The 23,659-nt window shown below is 45.6% G+C and overlaps 1 protein-coding gene across 1 annotated transcript in view; it reads left to right on the top strand.

Moving 5' to 3' along the window:
- The window catches only part of LOC119967469 (exostosin-1-like), an 822,909-nt gene that overhangs the window by 667,645 nt on the left and 131,605 nt on the right, over positions 1-23,659 (top strand). The window contains exon 7 of the mRNA XM_038800037.1: positions 22,451-22,569. Coding sequence (XP_038655965.1) covers positions 22,451-22,569 — 119 coding nt within the window. The remainder of the gene's footprint in view (positions 1-22,450; positions 22,570-23,659) is intronic.

Below are 23,659 nucleotides of genomic sequence, written 5' to 3'. Positions count from 1 at the left end.
CTCGCACCTCCCGCGATTCTCCCACCCCCCCCCCAAAATGGCGTGTCGCGTTTTGCGACACGTCGCTCGGAGAATCGCAGGCCGCCGTGGCCCCGAATCTCCGACCCGGATGGGCTAAGCGGCCTGCTGTTCGTGACCGTTTCACGACGGCGGCAACCACACCTGGGGCGGGATTCTCCCCTACCCGGCGGGGTGGGAGGTCCCAGCGTAGCGGAGTGGCGCCAATGACTCCCGGCGGGGTGGGAGGTCCCAGCGTAGCGGAGTGGCGCCAATAACTCCGGCGTCGGGCCTCTCCAAAGGTGCGGAATTCTCCGCACCTTTAGAGGCCAAGCCCTCACATTGAGGGGCTAGGCCCGTGCCGGAGTGGCTCCCGCTCCGCTGACTGGCGCCAAAATCGGCACCAACGGCCTTTGACGGCCGCCGGCCGGCATCGGGGCTGGCCAAAAGGCCTTCGCCGGTTCGCGCATGCGCCGATGCGTGAGCTGCCGCTGACGTCACCACCGGCGCATGCCCCCACAGCACTGGCCCGCCGGCCGATCGGTGGGCCCCGATCGCGGGCCTGGCCACCGTAGGGGCACCCCCCAGGATCCGATCGCCCCGTGCCCCCCCGGGGGCCCGCTCGCGCCGCCGATCCCGCCGCCACCAGAGGTGGTTCAAACCACGGCGGCGGGAGAGGCCTCCCAGCGTCGGGACTTTGGCCCATCGCGCAGGGGGCTTGCCAATCGGCGGATGGTGTTTCCCGCCCCCGCCAATTGAATGAAAATGAAAATCGCTTATTGTCACGAGTAGGCTTCAATGAAGTTACTGTGAAAAGCCCCTAGTCGCCACATTCCGGCGCCTGTTCGGGGATTGGTTTTGGCCAATTCCTGGGTGGTGGAGAATTTCTGCCACGGCGGGGGCGGGATTTTCGGCGGCCATGCTCGGGAAGGGACAGGCCGCACCGATCGTCGGGACGGTGTCTCAATGGGACGTACTCTTTCCCCTCCGCCGCCCCGCAAGATCAAGCCGCCACGTCTTGCGGGGCGGCGGAGGGGAAGACGGCAACCGCGCATGCTTTGGTTGGAGCCGGCCAACCTACGCATGCGCGGCTGACATCATTAGGCGCGTCGGCCGCGTCATTCTCGGCGCGTTGGGCCTTGACGCCAGCGACAAGGCCCCGCGGCCGAGTTTCCCGGCATGGCCCTCCTAGCCCCCCTGGCGGGGGGAGAATAGGGGGTCAGAAGAGGCCTCCGACGCCGCCGTGAACCTCTCCGGATTTCACGACGGCATCGGGCCTTTGGGAGAATTCCGCCCTATGGCCGTGATCCAATGGCCACATTGCGCCTGAAGGTCAGCTCGCTGAGGCGCAGCATGGCTGATGAAAACTGGGCGACCCCGGTCCCAGCATCTACCCGGCTCACAATGCCTCGCGAGATCCAACGCGATCTTGCGAGCATTTGCAATGTAAATCCCACCCACTATAGACAGAATCACTTTTTAGCAAATCTGCATATTAGAGCAAGGCAGGAAGTCTCACTCTAATGATCAGATTTGCAAGGTACATGAGGCTTTGGGATTCAACCCCACAGCATCGGAGACCTCAGGCAAGCGCCGTTCACCACTGGTCCCAATAAACTGGTACCAGATGGAATGGTACTTGTGTGGTCATCCAGGGGATTAGAGGCCCCTAATTGCATGCTTTTTGGGAAGGGTGATGCCCTAGCACTGCTGGTGCCACCTGGGTACCCTGGCTCTGCCAGCCTGGCACCCTGCCAAGGTGCTATGCTACCATTTTTTGCACGCATACGATCAGGTCGGGGATGCCCTGCATGAGTGGTGCTGGGGGGACTGGGACCCTTTCATAGTCTAGGCTGGGGGGTTTGGAATCGCTTTGGGGGCCTCGGAGATCGGGATGCCAGAGCAGAGCTCCCCAGTGTACAAAACGGGGCTATGTGTGGCCTTGGCTGCATATTCCCACTGAGACCCCTTATGCAAAGCAAGTCGCGTTGAATAGCCATGTGTTTCTCGGAGCTGCGAGTGCCAGGAAACACGCGGCTAAACGCGCTCGCTATGGGACTTTGCTCCCATTTAGTTGAATCGAGCCCAATGTCACTTCTTTTGCTATTTTTGTGCCTACCATAACATAAATTCTTTCTTTCTGAATCATTCTTAATGTACCAGGATATGTTAACCTGAAGGGGTCTACGCTTTCACCTTTGTGGGCAATGTAGATGCATATCATGGAGTCTCAAAGATCGCATCCAAAGTATAAATCTTTACTTCCGTTAATTTGCGTGCAGATTTTAGTAGTTAATGATTTAAGATTTACCTGCGAATGAGAAACAATGCTGGAAGCAACATTTTCTCCAACTCTATGCCACAAAATGCAAATTTAAAACCAGTGAACAACAATAGAGGTTGCCTACATATAAGAATTTCAACATAGAACAAAATGTTTACATGCAGGAAAGGAAAAATAAACATAGAGCCAATGAAAATTTTCAAATGGTGATCAAAAGTTTGATAAAAGTTTGTTAAAAGAAAGAACAGGAAATGGAGAAACAGAGGGATTTGGACCAAGGCAGCTGAAGGTATGACTGTTTTGGTGGGGTAAGGGGAGGGGATACAAAGAAAGGCCAGAGTCAGAGAAACAAACATTTGGAGCTGTTTGTAAGAGGAGATTATAGAGCTCGGGTGATTATAAATAGTTTAAACGAGATGTTGGGAAATCAGGAACCAGCATAGGTAAGAAAGGATTGGAATGATCAAAATTGGGATTTGGTGTGGGATGCAATATAGAATAATTGCATATTCTATAGCAGGCTCTCGGCCTGCAATGCAGCATTGCCAGCTGCTGCGCAGAAAGCACGGAGCTTGACGAGCTCCAGCTAATGCCACTTCCTGCACCGATGCTTGTCCTGCTGGGAAGAATCCTGAAATTTCCCTATGGCGCAAGATGTACATTCATTGGACTTCTATTAAATATGCCATGCCTCTATTTAGTAGACACCTATCTAAACTGATCTTGACAAGTTATTCCGTGCTGTCATTTGGATGGGTGAATGAAAATGGACTGAATAGCCTTCTTCATCATCAAACCTATAAAACAATTCACTTGAGTTTTCATTTCTTCAACGAAGATAGGGTGGTCAGTCAGCATGAATCCATATTCATTGTTAATCACCAGATCATTGTTGTACAGACCACACTCACAGTAATGGAATTCAAGTAAGATTAATGTGCCTGAGTTATTTGTGTCTATGCTGTCACTCTTTTTGAATGTGCGCACCACATTAGCCTGTTTTCAATCTTCTGGCATCTCCCTAGTGTCCAATGATCCCTCATAATGAGAGCCAACAATTTTGCAAATCTCCCTCCTAGTCTTTTTCAGAAAACTGGGATACATACACTTTCCCTGGGGACTAATTTATTTTAAGCCTAGTTCTACACTCTAGCTCGTTTAGCTGTCATTGATTGTATTTGAGTTATCTGTTCAGAGAGGGTATGTTGCTTGTGTCTCGGTTCAGAATACGTGGAGTCATTCAGAATAATTATTATGTTGTACTCATCCTCAGTTTTAAGCAAATTTCTATCTTTTCTGATTTTCGCCTGCTCTCTGAGCACTCCCTTGCTATTTTGTTGTTGGAAGAATTTTTCCTATTTGCATAGCATTCACTGCTCTGCACTTTTACACATCTGTCAACCACTCTGATCTCCTTTCTTAAATGATTTGTTCAAATTTCTTATATGCATCTAATGTGTCCTTTCCCCTGTGCAGGCTGTTCTTCCTCTTTATCTTAGTTATGCCTTATTTTATGATCTATTTAGGATTACATTTACAGCACTATAGCTTTGCATGAAGAAAAGATAATGAAAATTTCACAAGAGTTTTATACAATTTAGAGGAAATTGGTCTGCCAAAAATAAAGTCAGGTCCTGGGTGCTGAAGTGGAAACACATTTAGTTACTGTAAAGACACTGACATACCTTGGGCCTTTAGTAATTTTACAATACATATCTTCTATAGTTTTATAATAGCTAACATTTGGAATGTTCTTGCTGGCAAGTCTTATTCAAATTATTATTTATTGTAAAATGTTAGTATATCCAACACTTGGTGCTATATTTACCATGGTGAAACACACAGCTGTTTCAGCAGCTGAAACCTGACAGATAGCAGCATCTGCTGCCACCATTTTGGGCATTTGAAGCAACAATTTAAATGATCATATATTTTATAACTTTTTTTGGTCAAAACCATATTAAATCATGGATGATTGATGTTGTTAGTTTCTTGACATTTTCAAGATTAGGAGTACGATTTGGTGGCCTCCTCCTGCCCAACTTGGTGTCGGGACAAGGCCATTGAATCTCATGAGAGACCTCGCGCAAGATTTGGGACGCTCAAAATGCATCATAAGATTTAATAAGACGCCCCACTAAACGTGCCCAAATCTAGACATAAGGCAGGATTTTTCAGTTGCACCCGCCCGCTGGGCCTTTATATGGTCCCTGTCCTGTCTGTGGCGATCCTGCGGCAGACGCATAGTTTTTTTTCTGTTGAATCGCGCCCTAGAGCATTGAAATGTTTGCTCCCTGGAGCTGTATAAAATGTTGGTTATGCCACAGCTGGAGGACTGCATGCTGTTCTGGTTGCCACACTATAGGAAGGAAGTGATTGCACTAGAGAAGGTGCGGAGGAGAATACTCCAGGATGTTGCCTGGGCTGGATCGTTTCAGCTATCAAGAGAAACAGGATAGACCTGGTTTGCTTTCCCTGGAATGGAGAAGGCTGAAGGGGGACCTGTTTGAGGTGTATGGAATTATAAGGGGCATAGGTAAGGTGAATAGTAAATAACTTTTTTCTCCTTTGTGGAGAGGTCAGTAAAATGGGGGCATAGATTTAAGGCAAGGGCAGGAAGTTTAGAGGAGATGTGAGGAAAAGCTTTTTCATCCTGAGGGTGGTTGGAATCTGGAACTCACTGCCAGAAAGGGCAGCGGGAACCCTCACAACATTTGAAAAGTATTTAAACGAGGACTTGAAATGCCATAGCATACAAGGCTATGGGCCAAGTGCTGGAAAATGGGATTTGAGCAGATAGGTGCTTGATGGCCAGCAGGGGCACGATGGGCTGAAGGGTCTCTTTCCATGCTGTAAAAACTCTATGTAAAACTCTATGTTGAGTGGGTGGTGCTGAGTGGGTGCTCATTGTGGGTGACTGGTTTTGGGGTGTCCCGCACGGGTGACTGCTGCCAAAAGAGCTGAAGAAACCATTCATTACTGGGAATATAAATTTCCTCAGTAGATGATGTGTAAGTGATCAGCCAACAGTTAATTAGAATGCAACAAAGCTTTGAAATGGGAGTGATTTAATCCTTCTCATTAAAACAACACTGTACGCTGCAATTTATTGGTTCTCCTGGCATGCAACACTACAATGCCATTAAAAACAGGAATGCATTGCACAATATTACATTTTGTTTTCATTGAATTATATGAATAGAGCCAACCAGGGAGCAGGTTATTCTGGTATTGTGTAATGAGGAGGGATTAATTAATGACCTCATAGTTAAGGATACTCGAGGGAAGAGATAGGATTTCATGAATTCCAAATTCAGTTTGAGGGCGAGAAACTGGAGTCCCACACTAGCGTTCTGGAGTTAAACAAAGAAATGTTCATGGCAGCACGGTAGCATGGTGGTTAGCATAAATGCTTCACAGCTCCAGGGTCCCAGATTCGGTTCCGGCTGGGTCACTGTCTGTGCGGAGTCTGCACGTCCTCCCCGTGTGTGTGTGGGTTTCCTCCGGGTGCCCCGGTTTCCTCCCACAGTCCAAAGATGTGCGGGTTAGGTGGATTGGCCATGCTAAATTGCCCATAGTGTCCTAAAAGTAAGGTTAAAGGGGGGTTGTTGGGTTACGGGTATAGGGTGGATACGTGGGTTTGAGTAGGGCGATCATGGCTCGGCACAACATTGAGGGCCGAAGGGCCTGTTCTGTGCTGTACTGTTCTATGTTCTATGTTCTATAAAGGTAATTAATTAGGCTTGAGGACAGATTTGGCCCGAGTGAGCTGGGCAAGAAGACTAAAAGATTGGACAGTTGATGAGCAGTGGCAGTTTTTCAAGGAGATATTCAATTCCTCCCAACTAAAATAGGATCCAGAGAAGAACATAGAACATTACAGTGCAGTTCAGGCCCTTTGGCCCTCGATGTTGCGCTGACCTGTGAAACCATTCTAAAGTCCCTCTACACTATTCCCTTATCATCCATATGTCTATCCAATGACCATTTAAATGCCCTTAATGTTGGCGAGTCGACTACTGTTACAGGCAGGGTATTCCATGCCCTTACTACTCTCTGAGTAAAGAACCTACCTCTGACATGTCCTATATCTATCTCCCCTCAATTTAAAGCTATGTCCCCTCGTGCTAGACATCACCATCCGAGGAAAAAGGCTCTCACTGTCCACCCTATCTAATCCTCTGATCATCTTGTATGCCTCAATTAAGTCACCTCTTAACCTTCTCTCTAACGAAAACAGCCTTAAATCCCTCAGCCTTTCCTCATAAGATCTTCCCTCCATACCAGGCAACATCCTGGTAAATCTCCTCTGCACCCTTTTCAATGCTTCCACATCCTTCCTATAATGCAGCGATCAGAACTGCACGCAATACTCCAATTGCGGCCAACCAGTTTTGTACAGCTGCAGCATGACCTCATGGCTCCGAAACTCAATCCCTCTACCAATAAAAGCTAACACACCATACGCCTTCTTAACAACCCTATCAACCTGGGTGACAACTTTCAGGGATCTATGTACGTGGAAATCTCTCTGCTCATCCACACTACCAAAAATCTTACCATTAGCCCAGTACTCTGCATTCCTGTTACTCCTTCCAAAGTGAATCACCTCACACTTATCTGCATTAAACTCCATTTGCCACCTCTCAGCCCAGCTCTGCAGCTTATCTATATCCCTCCGTAACCTGCGACATCCTTCCACACTGTCCACAACTCCACCGGCTTTAGTGTCATCTGCAAATTTACTCACCCATCCTTCTACGCCCTCCTCCAGGTCATTTATAAAAATGACAAACAGCAGTGGCCCCAAAACAGATCCTTGTGGTACACCACGAGTAACTGAACTCCAGACTGAACATTTCCCATCAACCACCACCCTCTGTCTTCTTACAACTAGCCAATTTCTGATCCAAACTGCTAAATCACCCTGAATCCCATGCCTCCGTATTTTCTGCAATAGCCTACCATGGGGAACCTTATCAAACGCTTTACTGAAATCCATATACACCACATCAACTGCTTTGCCCTCGTCCACCTGTTTGGTCACCTTCTCAAAGAACTCAATAAGGTTTTTTGAGGCACGACCTAGCCTTCACAAAACCATGTTGACTATCTCTAATCAAATTATTCCTTTCCAGATGATTATAAATCCTATCTCTTATAAACCTTTCCAAGACTTTGTCCACAACAGAAGTAAAGCTCACTGGTCTATAGTTACCGGGGTTGTCTCTACTCCCCTTATTGAACAAGGGGACAATATTTGCTATCCTCCTGTCTTCTGGCACTATTCCTGTAGACAATGATGACATAAAAATCAAAGTCAAAGGCTCAGCAATCTCCTCCCTAGCTTCCCAGAAAATCCTAGGATAAATCCCATCCGGCCCAGGGGACTTATCTATTTTCACACTTTCCAGAATTGCTAACACCTCCTCCTTATGAACCTCAAGCCCTTCTAGTCTAGTAGCCTGTATCTCAGTGTTCTCCTCGACAACATTGTCTTTTTCCTGTGTGAATACGGACGAAAAATACTCATTTAGCACCTCTACTATCTCCTCGGACTCCACGCACAACTTCCCACTACTGTCCTTGTCTGGCCCTACTCTTACCCTAGGCATTCTTTTATTCCTGACATACCTATAGAAAGCTTTTGGGTTATCCTTGATCCTACCTGCCAAATACTTCTCATGTCCCCTCCTGGCTCTTCTTAGCTCTCTCTTTAGGTCCTTGTAACTCTCGAGTGCCCTAACTGAACCTTCACGTCTCATCTTTACATAAGCCTCCTTCCTCTTGACAAGTGATTCAACTACTTTCCACGGTTCCCTCACTCGACCACATCCTCCCTGCCTGACAGGTACATACTTATCAAGGACATGCAGTAGCTGTTCCTTGAACGAGCTCCACATGTCAATTGTGCCCATCCCCTGCAGTTTCCTTCCCCATCCTATGCATCCTAAGTCTTGCCTCATCGCATCATAATTGTCTTTCCACAAGCTATAACTCTTGCCCTGCGGTTTATACCTATCCCTTTCCATCACTAAAGTAAATGCAACTGAATTGTGGTCACTATCACCAAAATGCTCAACTACCTCCAAATCTAACATCTGTCCTGGTTCATTACCCAGTACCAAATCTAATGTGGCCTCGCCTCTTGTTGGCCTATCTACATACTGTGTCAGGAAACCCTCCTGCACACATTGGACAAAAGCGGACCCATCTAAAGTACTCGAACTATAGTGTTTCCAGTCAATATTTGGAAAGTTAAAGTCCCCCATAACAACTACCCTGTTACTTTCGCTCCTCTCCAGAATCATCTTTGCAATCCTTTCCTCTACATCTCTGGAATTTTTCAGAGGCCTATAGAAAACTCCCAACAGGGTGACCTCTCCTTTCCTGTTTCTAACCTCAGCCCATACTACCTCAGTAGACGAGGTGTTATCAAACATCCTTTCTGCCACCGTAATACGGTCCTTGACTAAAAATGCCACCCCTCCCTCTCTTTTACCATCTTCCCTGAGCTTACTGAAATATCTAAACCCCGGAACCTGCAACAACCATTCCTGTCCCTGCTCTATCCATGTCTCCAAAATGGCCACAACATCGAAGTCCCAGGTACCAACCCATGCTGCAAGTTCACCCACCTTATTCCGGATGCTCCTGGCGTTGAAGTAGACACACTTTAAACCACCTTCCTGCCTGCCGGTACATTCCTGCAACCTTGAAACCTTACTCATGACCTCACTACTCTCAACGTCCTGTATACTGGAGCTACAATTCAGGTTCCCAACCCCTTGCTGAATTAGTTTAAGCCCTCCCGAAGAGCATTAGCAAATTTTCCCCCCAGGATATTGGTACCCCTCTGATCCAGGTGTATACCATACCATTTGTGGAGGTCCCACCTACACCAGAATGAGCCCCAATTATCTAGGTATCTGAAATGCTCCTTCCTGCACCATCCCTGTAGCCATGTGTTCAACTGCTCTCTCTCCCTATTCCTCGTCTCGCTAGCACGTGGCACGGGTAACAACCCAGAGATAATAACTCTGTTTGTTCTAGCTCTAAGTTTCCACCCTAGCTCCCTGAATTCCTGCCTTACATCTCTATCCCTTTTCCTACCTATGACGTTGGTGCCTATGTGGACCACGACTTGTCGCTGCTCCCCCTCCCCCTTAAGAATCCCGAAAACACAATCCGAGACATCACGGACCCTAGCACTAGGGAGGCAACACACCAACCGCGAGTCTTTCTCGTTCCCACAGAATCTCCTATCTATCCCCCTAACTATGGAGTCTCCAATGACTAATGCTCTACTCCTCTCCCTCCTTCCCTTCTGAGCAACAGGGACATACTCCGTGCCAGAGACCTGTACCCCATGGCTTACCCCTGGTAAGTCCCCCCACTAGTATCTAAAGCGATATACTTGTTACTGAGGGGAACGGCCACAGGGGATCCCTGCACTGACTGCTTCCTCGCAGCCCCTCTCACCGTCACCCATCTATCTTCATTCTTCGGAGTAACTACATCCCTGAAGCTTCTATCAACGACCACCTCTGCCTCCTGAATGATCCGAAGTTCTTCCAACTGCAGCTCCAGTTCCCTAACGCGGTTTCTGAGGAGCTGGAGAAGGGTGCACTTCCCACAGGTGAAATCAGCAGGGACACTGCCAGCATCTCTCACCTCAAACATTCTGCAGGAGGAACATTGCACTGCCTTCCCTGCCATCCCCTCCAGATAAAACAAGAAAAAGAAAGGAAGAGTTTACCTGATATTCACTCAACCACTTAGGTTAGAGGAGGTGGAAGGTTCGGGGATACTACAAGTGTAGTGTCTCAGGTTAGCAACCACCCAATTTATATACAGGTACTACACACCTTCCCAGAAATCCCCACGGCCGACTTCCGGTTTCCTGCTGCTCTGAAAGAAAAGAAAAAACTAGTTAAAAAACAAAAATTCAGCTTACCTTCCGCTCTTCTTACCAAAAATCACTCCCCGCTCTGCCTGTTCCGCTGGAAGAATGAGCTAGAAGAAAGATTGTGAGAGAAGGAAAAAACATTCATGGCTAAGCAAGGAAATTAAAGATAACTGGCGGAATTCATCGGAGAAACGTCCAGTTTCTGACACGTTTGGCGGGGTGTTTCTGGGTTGATGCAGTGCCGAGAAATATCTCACTCTTCAACAGCACTTTGCCAGTTTCTTTGGCCTCAGGAAAACTCTCTCCGCCGAGGCCACAATTAGAGTGATTTCCTCCTGTCAAGCTTTTTTGCAGATTGGGGATGCCATTTTGGAAGGCAGCCCCAATCTTTCCCCGCACACCCATTCAGGTCCTCACTCAGCTTTTTCAAACCCCCCTTCTCCAACCTTGGGGAGGCCCCCTGGAACCCCCCAACCCCTCTCACCCTCTTTACCTGGTAAAGTCCCACGCTTCCCAATCCCTGGCATTATCAACCTGGGCACCATGGTCACGTCCAGTAAGGGCGAGATCCAAATCGTGAGCATTGCCAATCACGCGAGACATCTCTTCCAAGATTCAACGGCCTCATCCCGACAGCAAGCAGACTCGATATGGCCACTGAATTGCACCCAACATAAAGACAAAAACTAAGACATACCATATTGCAAAGGCCAAAGGTCGGGTGGAAGATTGGGAAATTTTTGAAAATCAACAATGCGTTGCTAAAACGAGCAAAAGAAATTTATGAAAGAAAACTAACACAAAATATAAAATAGAATAGCAAAAGCTTATATAAATATACAAAAGTGAAGAGAATGGCTAAAATGAATGTTGGTCCCTTGCAGCATGGGACCGGGGAATTAATAGTGGGGAACACAGAAATGGCAGAGATAGGAAATCAATACTTTGCCTTAATTTTCATGGTGGAGGATACGAGTACCGTCCTAATAGTGATAGGAAATACCGAGGTAAAAGAATGGAAGGAACTTAGAACAATCATCATCAATAGGGAAAAAATACTGAACAAACTATCGGGGTTGGAGGTAAGCAAGTCCCTAGGGCCTGATGGCCTCCATCCAAAGATCTGAAAGGAAGTGGCAGTGGATCCATTGGTTATAATATTCCAACATTTCCTTATTATTGGCTTATTATTCCCAACATTATTGGCTTGGATAGAAGACTGGCCAATCAACAGACGTCAGAGAGTCGTGATAAATTGGCCTTTTTCTTGTTAGCAAGATATAATAGTGGGGTGCCACAGGTTTCGGTCCTTGGACCCCAACTTCTTGCAATCTATATTAATAGTTTGGATACAAAGATAGAAGGTTCTACAGCTAAACTTGCAGATGACAATAAAATAGTGGGATAGTAAGTTGCAATGAGAAAATAAGAAATATACAAATGGATATGGATAGGTCAGGTGAGTGGGCCAAAATTTGGCAGCTGGAGTGTGATGTTGATAAGTGTGAGGTTATCCGTTTTGGTTGGAAAAATACAAAGGCAACTTATTATATAAATGGAGAGAAACTTCAGGGTGCTTGAGTGCAGAGGGTCCTAGGTGTCCTCTTGCATGAATCTCAGAAAACTAGTTTGGAGGTACAGCAGGTAATAAGGAAGGAAAATTACATTTTGGCCTTTATGGCTAAAGGAATCGAGTATAAAAAATAGGGAAGGGTTAGGGTAAGGCATTGGTGAGACCGCACCTGTGTACAACGTTGGTCCTCTTGCATGAGAAGAGATGTAGTTGCATTGGAGTCATTTCAGAGGAGATTCACGAGATGGATTCCAGAAATGTGCAGCTTGTCATCTGAAGAGAAATTGAGCAGTTTAAACCAATATCCTCCAGAATTTAGAAGAATGGGAGGAGATCCAATTGAGGTACATAAGATGATAAAAGGTAGTGACAAAAGTAGATGTAGAGTAGATGTTTCCTCTTGTGGGGCATTCTAGAACAAGAGGTCATCATTTTAGGTTAAGGGGTAGCAGATTTAAAGCAGAGATGAAGGGAAATTACTTCTCTCAAATGATTGTGGAATTCACTACCCCAGAGTGCTGTAGATGCCGGGACATTGAGTAAATTTAAGGAGGAGATAGACAGATTTTTAATTAGTAATGAGTTAAAGGGTTGTGAAGAAAGGGCAAGAAATTGGAATTGAGGTAGAGATGAAATCAGCCATGATCATACTGAATTGCAGAGCAGGTTCGAGGGGCTGAATTGCCTAATCCTGATCCTAGTTCTTATGTTCTTAACGTGAGGCTCCAAAAATTAATCAAAATGTGAATGATATCCGAAAACGTACCAAACGTCAGCAATCAACACAAATCCAAAAACACAAAGGCAGTCGCGCTAATTTAGTACTCGTTTTATACTAAAAGGAAAAATCCTGACTAATTATGTCAATGTAAGTACAATGATGCCAGAGGGCAATGAAAACAACAATTAAAGCTCAAAACATGATTCATCATCTTGCAAGATAAGATGTCAAATCTTGAAAATACATGATAGTCTTGAGCACTGATTCAACTCACTGGGAAAAATGCTGACTGATGGGAAACTGACCACCAGTGCCTGGAGTATGATTTGCAGGTTTAGTGCCCAAACAATGTATTAGAAGCAAGGAGAAATGAGTGACCTGGATGACTTCAAACCTTGGATAACAAGGCTTAAACAACTAAACTTAGTTTTCTAGTAAAGAGATGAAGTAAGACATGATGGACTGGATTTTTGTTTCAGGGTTGGGACACTGATGTTGGGATAATTTCTGGGTCCCAAATACGCACAGTACAGGCTTAACATGCTCAAAATGATTTTTGTTGCATTAGCCGTTAAATGTTGAGCGGGTGCACCTACCACTCAATAAAAGATGATGGGCGGGCTCCCCACATTGGAGGGTGAATGGAAGGCCGCGGTTTCCCAATACAGGTACGGGAGAGAGAGAATGTATCAAGGTGGAGTGTCCTCAGCACTCCTAAAATCTTTGAGAATAACAATTGTTATGGATTCCAGATCATGTCCCAACAGTGGCTAAGATACTGGACCAGAACCGCAACCGAGTGTACAGAAAGACCTATTCGATCCAGGACTGATTGCATGAGAAATAGATCTTGATTATTTTTACACACAAAACTTTAATATAGCAATAGAAAAACAGTATTTAAACTTCAAACTGAACGAGAAAGCTTTCATGCATCTCTTAACCCTAACACACGATTTCCCATTAAACAGCACGTAAACTGAACATACAGCTCTCGGCTCCTCTTAGGCAAACAAACAAAAATGGTACTTGCACTACAGAATATTTTCCTGCTGTTTGTGAAGCTCCTTCAGACTCTGTCTGAAAGCCTGTGTCTGTGTCAGTCTTTGCATGGCCTCTTCCGATTGTTCTCCAAATTCTTGCACCTCCACCTGTTTAAACATGATTCTATTATCTCTCTGAGCTTTGCCCAGCTCCTCAAAGATTGTTCTGTCCAGACTTGTCCAGACTTGAATCGCTATCTGGACTTTTGATTGTCCACTCCCATTTACACAAAAGAACAGGGCCACGCTATGAATTAGCAATTAACATCTAGGGCGCGATTCTCCGCTCCCGCGCGGCTTCGGGAAGGCCGTCGTGAACTCGGCCGAGTTTCACAACAGCCTCGGAGGCCGCTCCTCGCACCCTATTCACCCCCCCCCCAGCTAGGAGCGGCGTCCATAAATCTCGGCTGCCGGGCCTTGACGCTTGCGTCAAGGCTACGTGCCAAGAATGACGCGACGGTGGCGCCTAAGTGACGTCAGTCGCGCATGCGCAGTTGCCGTCTTCCCCTCTGCTGCCCCGCAAGACGTGGCGGCTTGATCTTGCGGGCCGGCGGAGGGGAAAGAGTGCGTCCCTTGGAGACGCCGGCCCTACGATCGGTGGGCACCGATCAGGGGCCAGTCCCCTCCCAAGCACGGCCGTGGTGCTCACTCCCCTCTCCGCCCCCCACAAGCCACAAACGAACCTTTGGCGCCTTGTTCACGACGGCAGCGACCAGGTGTGGTTGCCGCCGGCGTGAACAGGTCTGGAACGTCAGGCTGCTCGGCCCAACCGGGCCGGAGAATCGGCGGTCGCCGTGAAAAACGCCGACCGGCGATTCTCCGAGCGGGAGGTGGGAGAATCGCGGGGGGTGCCAGGGCGGCGTGTCGTGAGTCGCCCGGCCCTCCCGCGATTCTCCCACCCGGCCTGGGGAGCGGAGAATCGCGCCCCTAATTTAAGGACATAAGAGGCCATCCATTAGACTCCGTAATGGTCTAATGGCTGGTCAGACAAGTGTCCCGGAGGCCAATGGATCTTGAGTGAATCACCCCAGCTGAACAGGGGCATCCTGTTTATTACTAATAATCCAGAGGCCCAAGCTAATACTCTGAGTAGTACCACAGCAGCTGGGTGGAATTTAAATTCAATTAATAAAATCTGAAATTGAAAGCTAATAATGGTAACTATGAAAATATTGTTGATTGTTGTAAAAGCCCATCTGGTTCACTAATGTCCTTTAGACAAGGAATCTGGCATCCTTACCCAGTCTAGTTTACATGTGATTCCAGATCCACAGCAATGTGTTTGATTCTTTACTGTCCTAGCCAGTTACTCCAGTCAAGGGCAATTAGGGATGGGCAATAAATACTGGCATTAATGCCCACATCCCATGGAATAATTATTTTCTGTCTTAGAACCAATTTTGGGTCCACTTTCCCTTGGATTCTATGGGGTCGTACTTTTCTGACTAATCTGCCATGTTGGCCTTGTCAAAAGCCGACTAAAATCCAAGTAGTCTACACCAAATCAGTAGGGGGCATAGTAGAACAGTGGTTAGCACTGTTGCTTCACAGCAGCAGGGGCCCTGGTTCGATTCCCGGCTTGGGTCACTGTCTGTGCAAGTCTGCACGTTCTCCCCGTGTCTGCATGGGTTTCCTCCGGGTGCTCCGGTTTCCTCCCAGAATCCATAGATGTGCGGGTTATATGGATTGGTCATGCTAAATTGCCCCATAATGTTCAAGAGTTAGGTGGGGTTGCTGGGTTACAGCTTATGCCGGAGGTGTGGGCTTAGATAGGTCTTTCAGGGTCCGGTGTAGACTCGATGGCCGTATGGCCTCCTTCTGTACTGTAAATTCTATGATTCTATGAAATGAGCTGCCCTCATCGACTCTCCTTGTTATCGCCTCAAAAATTCAATAAAGTTAGTCAGTCACAACCTTCGTTTAAGAAATCCATGCTGATTATCTTTGATTAATCCATGCCTTCTAAATGATGACCTGAAAAGCCTAGCTCTAATTCTAACATTTTAAAACGTAACATGATCAATATATGTTGGGAAGGGGAATTGAGGGTGATAGACGTATTAATAAGTAGTTTTTTTTTTTGCTGGTGGACAAGTCAGGGAATGGAATTAATGTTGTTTATAACACGAGGTCATGGTAAGGGAGTGCTTGGGGCATGGGCTGGTCCATGAGAGAATAGTTCTTACATTGATTCTGGATGGAGTGCTGTTGATGAGCCAAGTGATCTATTATAACTCTGGGATTTAAATTCACAGAATAGATTTTTCAAATCCTCACCCTCAGTAAAATGCCTCACATCGCACAAACATGTATCAGCAAAACATGGCCAGTGATCCTGTGATGCATTCTCAAACCATGTGAGGCGCCTCAAAGACAAGCAAGGACTCGGAAAATCACTGATTTACATGTTGTTAATTTTATCTCTGTATTCATCTACCTAATCTGGTGCCCTGTGATTAAAAGGGTGGAATACATTGAATGCATTTTAAAATAGCTACTGTTTTAAAATCTAATTTTGATCCTCAAGTATAGGGTCAAATTGTAATCCTAAATCTCTGAGTCATTTATTGCCCATTGATGTAGTGCAGCTAAAATTGCCTTCAGCGCACAGCCATGTTTCTGAAGGAAGAATAATGTTCCATTAATCTGTTAGGAGTTTATTTGTCGGAGTATCCATTGTGTGTTTGAGACCGAGGTCATTCTCAGGTTTTATGCAGGTTAATGTTGGGACATGTAAATTTAATCTGCCCACTTGTTAAAAAAGAACAGCATCTGACTTGACATTTCCAATTTCAATGCTGTGTTTTCTGTAATATTTTGAAGATTATGTTGCTCTGTATTTTATGCTATCTGTCTGTTTGGAGTTCCTCCAATGAATATACATCAGCACAATTAGAAAGAAAACAGATGCAGAGCAATCACAACAGCAGAATAGATTTTAAAAATACATGCTGCATGATTGCTTCACATTTAAAATAACCACGAAGCAGAAAATTATAAAGAACACAGAAGAGAACCTGAGCCCTTGGCAGAATAAGCCAGTCATGAGATGAAAATTGGCCAGATGAGACTAAACATGAATTGTGGGTTGGGGGTCACAACGAGCCAGCACACTCTGTTCATCTCTGGATCATGTTTAGCCCAGGTCAATATATATATTCCAAACATTGATGTTTCTGGGCTCTGTGTGTGAGAGCTTCATTAACATGGAAGCATCTCATGCCAATACCTCTCCTGGTTGATCTTTGGCACTTGCCTCTCTCATCTGACCTGAAATCCTGCAACCTAGCCATCAGGGGGTGGTAGGGATTGTCCATAAACCAGGAACGAGGTGGTGGCGTAGTGGTATTGTCACTGGACTAGTAATCCAGAGACCCAGAATAATGATCTGGGGACTTGGGTTTGAACCCCACCACATCAATTTTAAAAACTCAATAAAATATCTGGAATTGAAAGTCCATGAAACCATTGTCGTAAAAAACCATCTGGTTCACTAATGTCTTTTAGGGAAGGAAATCTGCCATCCTTACCTGGTCTCGCCTGCGTGTGACTCAAGACCCATAGCAATGTGGTTGTCTCTTCAATACCTTCTGAAATGGCCTAGAAAGTCACTCAGTTGTATTCAACCACTACAAAACACAAAAAAGGAATGAAACCAGACGGACCTCCCGGAAATGACAACGACAAACCCAGCCCTGTCGACCGTGCATACCCTTCCTTACTAACTTCTGGGAGTTGACCAAAGTTGGGAGAGCTTTGGCACTCGCCTCTCTCATCTGACCTGAAATCCTGCAACCTAGCCATCAGGGAGAGCTGTCTCACAAACTAACCAAGTTACAGCTTGACATAGTCATACTCACAGAATCATACCTTATAGATAGTGTCCCCAGTCAGCACCATCACCATTCCTGGGTATGTCCTGTCTCACTCACAGGTAGACCCGGCAGAGGTGGTGACACAGTGGTATACAGTCAGGAGGGAATTGCCCTGGGAATCCTCAACATCGACTCTGGACCCGATAAAGTCTCATGGGCTCCGGTCAAACATGAGCAAAGACACCTCCTGCTAATTACCACATACCAACCACCATCAGCTGATGAATCAGCACTCCTCCATGTTGAACACCACTTTGAGGAAGCACTGAGAGCGCAAGGGCACAGAATATGCTCTGTTGGGGGACTTCAATGTCTATTACCAAGAATGACTCAGTAGTACCACCCAGACCTAGCTGTCCTAGCTCTTAAAGACATAACTGGTTGACTGGGCCTGCAGCAGGTGGTGAGGAAACCAACAAGAGGGAAAAACATACTTGACTTCATCCTGCCGTAGATGCATTTGGCCATGGAAGTATCAGACCAGTAGAAGTGACCACCGCACTGTCTTTGTGGAGAAAAAGTCCCATCTTCACAATGAGGATACCTTCCATTTTGTTGTGTGGCACTACCACCGTGCTAAATGGGATAGACTTTGAACAGATCTAGCAACACAAGACTGGGTATCTGTGGGCCATCAACAGCAGCAGAATTGTATTCAACCACAATCTGCAATCTCATGGCCCCGCTTAACCCCGAGTCTACCATTACCACAAAGCCAGGGGATGAACCCTGTTTAATGAAGCGCGCAGGAGAGCATTTCAGGAGCAACACCAGGTATACTGAACAATCAGGTGTCAACCTGGTGAAGCTACTACACACGACTACTTGTGTGCCAAACAGCATAAGCAGTAAGTAATAGACATAGCTAAGTGATTCCACAGCAAACACATCAGGTCTAAGCTCTGCAGTCCTGCCACATTCAGCCATGAATGGTGGTGGGCAATTAAATAACTGACTGGAGGAGAAGTCTCCACAAATATCCCAATCCTCAATGATGGAGGTGCCCAGCACATCTGTGCAAAGAACAAGGCTGAGGGTTTTGCAACAATCTTCAGGTAGAACAGTGGTTAGCACTGCTGCCCCAGAGTTCCAGGGACCCGGGTTCAATTCAGTCCTCGGGTAACTACGTGGGGTTTGCACTTTCTCCCCGTGCCTGCATGGTTTTGTTTGGGTACTCCGGTTTCCTCCCGCAGTCCAAAGATGTGCACGTTTGGTGGATTGGTCATGCTAAATTGTGCCCAAAAGGTTGGGTGGGGTTACTGAGTTATGGAGATAGGGAAAAGGTATGGGCTTAAGTAGGGTGCTTTTTCCAAGGGCCAGTGCAGGCTCAATGGGCCAAATGTCCTCCTTCTGCGCTGTAGGGATTCTTAGATTCTATGAAGTGCCGAGTGGATGATCCATCTTGGTCTCCTCCAGAGGACAGCAGCATAACTGATGTCAGTCTTCAGCCAATATGATTCACTCCAAGTGATATCAAGAAACGGCTAAAGGTACTGGGTACTACAAAGGCAATGGGGGCTGGTTTAGCACGCTGGGCTAAATCGCTGGCTTTTAAAGAAGATCAAGGCAGGCCAGCAGCACGGTTCAATTCCCGTACCAGCCTCCCCGAACAGGTGCCGGAATGTGGCAACGAGGGGCTTTTCACAGTAACTTCATTGAAGCCTATTCATGACAATAAGCGATTTTCATTTTCAATGGGCCCTCACAATATCCCAGCAATAGACTTGTGCTCCAGAACTTGCCACACCCCTAGCCAAGCTGTTCCAGTGCAGCTACAGCACTGGCATCTACCTGGCAATGTGGAAAATGGCCCAGGTATGTCCTGTACGCAAGAAACGGACAAATCAAGCTCAGGCAATTCCCACAAATTACAGCAAAATGATGGAAGGAGTCATCAACAGTGCTTTCGGCAACATTTACTCAGCAATAATCTGCTCATGGACACTCAGTTTGGATTCCGACAGGATCACTCAGCTCCTGATCTCATTACAGCCTTGGTTCAAACATGGTCAAAAGAGCTGAATGCCAGAGGTGAGGTGAGAGTGACTGTCCTTGACATCAAGGCAGCATTTGATCAATATGGCATCAAGGAGCCCTAGCTAAACTGGAGTCAATGGGAATCAAGGGGAAATCTCTTCACTGGTTGGATTCATACTTGGTACGAAGTAAAATGGTTGTAATGGTTGGAGCTCAATCATCTCTGCTCTAGGACATCACTGCAGGAGTTCCTCAGGGTAGTACCCTCGGCCCAACCATCTTCAGCAGCTTCATCAATGACCTCTCTTCCATCATAATGTCAGAAGTGGGGATTTTTGTGGATGACTGCACAATGTTCAACACCATTTGCGACTCCTGAGATAATGAAACAGTCCATGTCCAAATGCAGCAAGACCTGGACAATATCCAGGCTTGGGTTGACAAGTGGCAAGTTACATTCGTGCCACACAAGTGCCAGACAATGATCATCTGCTACAAGTGAGGATCTAACCACTGCCCCTTGACATTCAATGGCATTACCATTGCTGAACCCCCCACAATCAACATCCTGGGGTTACCATTGATCAGGAACTGAACTTGTCTAGCCGTATCAATACTGTGGTTACCAAGGCAGATCAAAGGCCAGGAAGTCTACGGTGAATAATTCACCTCCTGACCCCGCAATGCCTGTCCACAACATAAAAGGCACAAGTCAGGAGTGTAATGGAATACTCTCCACTTGCCTGGATGAGTGCAGCTCCAACAACAGTCAAGAAGCTCGACACCATCCAGGACAAAGCAGCCCGCTTGATTGCTCCCCCTTCCACAAACATTCAAACCTCTACCACTGACGAATAGGCAGCCAGGTATACCATCTATAAGATGCACTTCAGGAACTCACCAAAAGTGAGTTAAACAGCACATTCCAAACCCACTACCCCCTAGCTAGAAGGACAAGAGCAACAGATACCTGGGAACCCCACCACCTGAATGCTCCCCTCCAAGTCACTCACCACCCTGACTGGAAATATATCGCCATTCCTTCACTGCCGCTGAGGCAACATATTGGAACCTCCCTAACAGCACAGTGGGTGTACCTACACCTCACGGACTCCAACGGTTCAAGAAGGCAACTCACCACCACCTACTGAAGGGCAACTAGCGATGGGCAATAAATGCTGGCCTAACCAGCGACGCCCACATCCCATAAATGAATTTTAAAATATCATCACAGCCTTAGATGGTGGTTGGGCAGGAACCAATAAAACACCACTCAACAAAGCCTGGCCAAATGTTAAATGAGAAAAGCAACTCCAGATGTTTCCTACTTTACACCGTGACGGCACTTCAAAAGTACTTCATTGGCTGTAAAGTGCTTTGGGATGTCTGGTGATTATGAACAGCACTTATGTAATTGCACATATATTCTTTTTCAGGTTTTAGACAAAGTTTTAAATTATTATGTCCTTTCTTACACATTAGCCACCAATGGAAAACTCAAAATTATATGAAATTTGAAATTATTAAATGTTACAATCATGTGTTGAGTATTTGTTACACTTGACAAATATTTTTGTTTTACGTTTTATGTCATGTTTTCTCATTGAGAACTGAATCAGAAAAGCCAGACAATTACATAAAACAATACATGTACAGATGTCTATTACACCACAGGGGCTGGCTTGATAAGGAGAGGTCAATTGGGGCTGTTTAGCACACTGGGCTAAATCGCTGGCTTTGAAAGCAGACTAAGGCAGGCCAGCAGCACGGTTCAATTCCCGTACCAGCCTCCCCGAACAGGTGCCGGAATGTGGCGACTAGGGGCTTTTCACAGTAACTTCATTGAAGACTACTCATGACAATAAGTCAATTTCATTTCATTTCATTTCATTGTCAATTAATTACAAAAGTTCATCCTTTGTTTCCAGTGTCTAGTTTATCAGCCGTAACCAACTTAAAGAATAAGATGGCGGTATCCAATTAAATCAATGCCAGAGTCACACAAGGAAACTAATTCACCGCAAAAATAACAGATTATGCTTTGCACTTGAGTGTTTATAATCACTCCTTATTACTCCTATACACCCTTGTGAAAGAGCAACTTGGTTCATGCAACAATCCTTGGGAGCGCAAACCAATGTAAAAGAAAACGCAGCAAAATGGGGTCAAACGTCTCTGGACTTTGGTGTGCTGAGCAGTATCCTGGGTTATACTCCCACTTGTATATTGATGGGCACCAAAATCACCTTAGTTGGTTAGAAAAGTGGCAGTATAAATTCAGCCTTTGTACAAGTGCAAAACCCCAGTAGTAATAGTACCCAGATACAAAGTAAGAGCTGCAATGGCTACTGTAGCGTGAAATTGTCTTTTTTATTTGAATCTTTTTACATGTACTTTTTGTACTTCCTGCATATATCTGTTTGATTATTTATAAAGAATCAGTATTTTTAATAGAATCGTTCGCAGGAGGATTTCTGCATGCTTTATTTTCAATTTCCTTCTCACCTTTTGTGAAGATGACGATACAAGCCGCTGTGCAATCCATGAATACAGGCAGCCCTCCCCATATCTTGCCCAAGTAGTTATTCTTTAATTATGAGCACAGACAGTGAATGTTGGCAGGTGATTTAACTGTCTGGCGCATCACAGCTAAGCCTGGACATGCCTTCATTCAGTATCCACTTTAAAGGGAACTGGGCAGTGTTTTAGAGGTGGGCATTTGACTACTTGTCATTGACCTCCCTAGCAAGGCACACATGGGTGTCCCACGCTGCTGCAGGTGAGAATGAGCTAATTCAGAATTGTATCTGTGAATTTCTGCTTTTTGAGGTTCATACAGCAAACCAAAAGTGCATTTAGTGCACAAAATCATCCACAACATTATTTTGTGATTGCATTTGTTAATCCTGAAGTAAAATGATTAGTTTGTGTTACTTACTTGCAAGTCAGTAAACAGGTTTTGAGAGTTTCATGTTCTGTTCGAATTATTTTAAATTGATGAGCCTACTGCTAACTGTTTCCATTATTGTTATTCCTGTTCATCAATATGAATGTAAATTTGTTTTTAACAGGTACAAACCCAACAGAAGAGTTCACAGCAGTCATTCAGGCAGTCTCCCCTCTTCTGTCGCAATCCCAGCCTATTGTTAAACTGATATTAGCTGTTTCAAGATCAAAATACTGCAAGCAGGTATGCAATGAGGAAGCAAGAATATTCACTCTTTGCAGGATTGTGCTGAAACTGCTGTAAATAAAGAAATATGATGTTTAACTTGGTTCAAAATGTATATTCAGTTATTGTCCACGAATCCAGATTTTAACCTTATTGTATTCTGATATTTAACATTGAGTATCAGGATCTTATTTTATAAAATAAATGCTTATACTTGGAAAATATCATTACTCCAGACCAGAAAGTTCCAGGTTCCTTTGTTCCTGTCTCAACCCCTGATGGATTTTATCTAGGCCACGACTACGGATGCCAGAATAGGCCCAGAGAGGAAAAATGAACCAGAGTTCCCATTACTGATTGCTATCCAGTGACTTCTGCCAGAAAGAGCATCTGTGTAAATATCAGTGGGTAAACAGTTCCTCTTTTAATAAAAAAAGGCTGATGTCTATTTTTTGCCATAATTTACAAGCACACGCATGAGAACATTCTCAAAAGTCTCATTTAAAATCCATGCATTTCTACAACTTCAATGGCAGGTGATTTAATCATGGAGAAAACTGGGCGTTTTTCTGATTTTTATGAATCGAATTTCATCCTCGGATGAGGTAGGATTGGGTTCAGCTATGATATCTTTCCACAGTTAAGTAGCCTACGGACACACACTATCCTGGTTTGCAGGTTAAACATAGAAACACAAAAACAGGAGTAAGAATAACCCATTCGGTCCTTTGAACCTGCTCCGCCATTCATTATGATCATGGTTGATCTTCCAACCCAGTAACCTGTTCCTGCTTTTCTCCCATATCTTCTGATCCCTTTAGACCCAAGAACTATGTCGAACTCCTTCTTGAAAACATACAGGGCGTGATTTACTTGTTGCGTCCTGACGGAATCAGGACAGACAGGACATGGCTGGTAGATCCTAAGGGAGGCCGCTCCTGGGATTCCAGATGGTTGTTACGCCTCACGAGATCTAACCAGATCTAGTGCGACATTGCGTTCTGGATCCCACCTGCAATGTGCGGAACCCAGACTTATAGAGTTAAGTCTCACTAAACTCTGTCAACGCCAGATCGAACTAGCTCCCGGGACCTACTGGCCTCGTTGA

Source organism: Scyliorhinus canicula, chromosome 6, assembly GCF_902713615.1.
Source record: "Scyliorhinus canicula chromosome 6, sScyCan1.1, whole genome shotgun sequence".
NCBI lineage: Eukaryota > Metazoa > Chordata > Chondrichthyes > Carcharhiniformes > Scyliorhinidae > Scyliorhinus > Scyliorhinus canicula.
The sequence above is the reverse complement of the archived record's forward strand: the minus strand, read 5'-3'. Positions and strand labels throughout refer to the sequence as shown.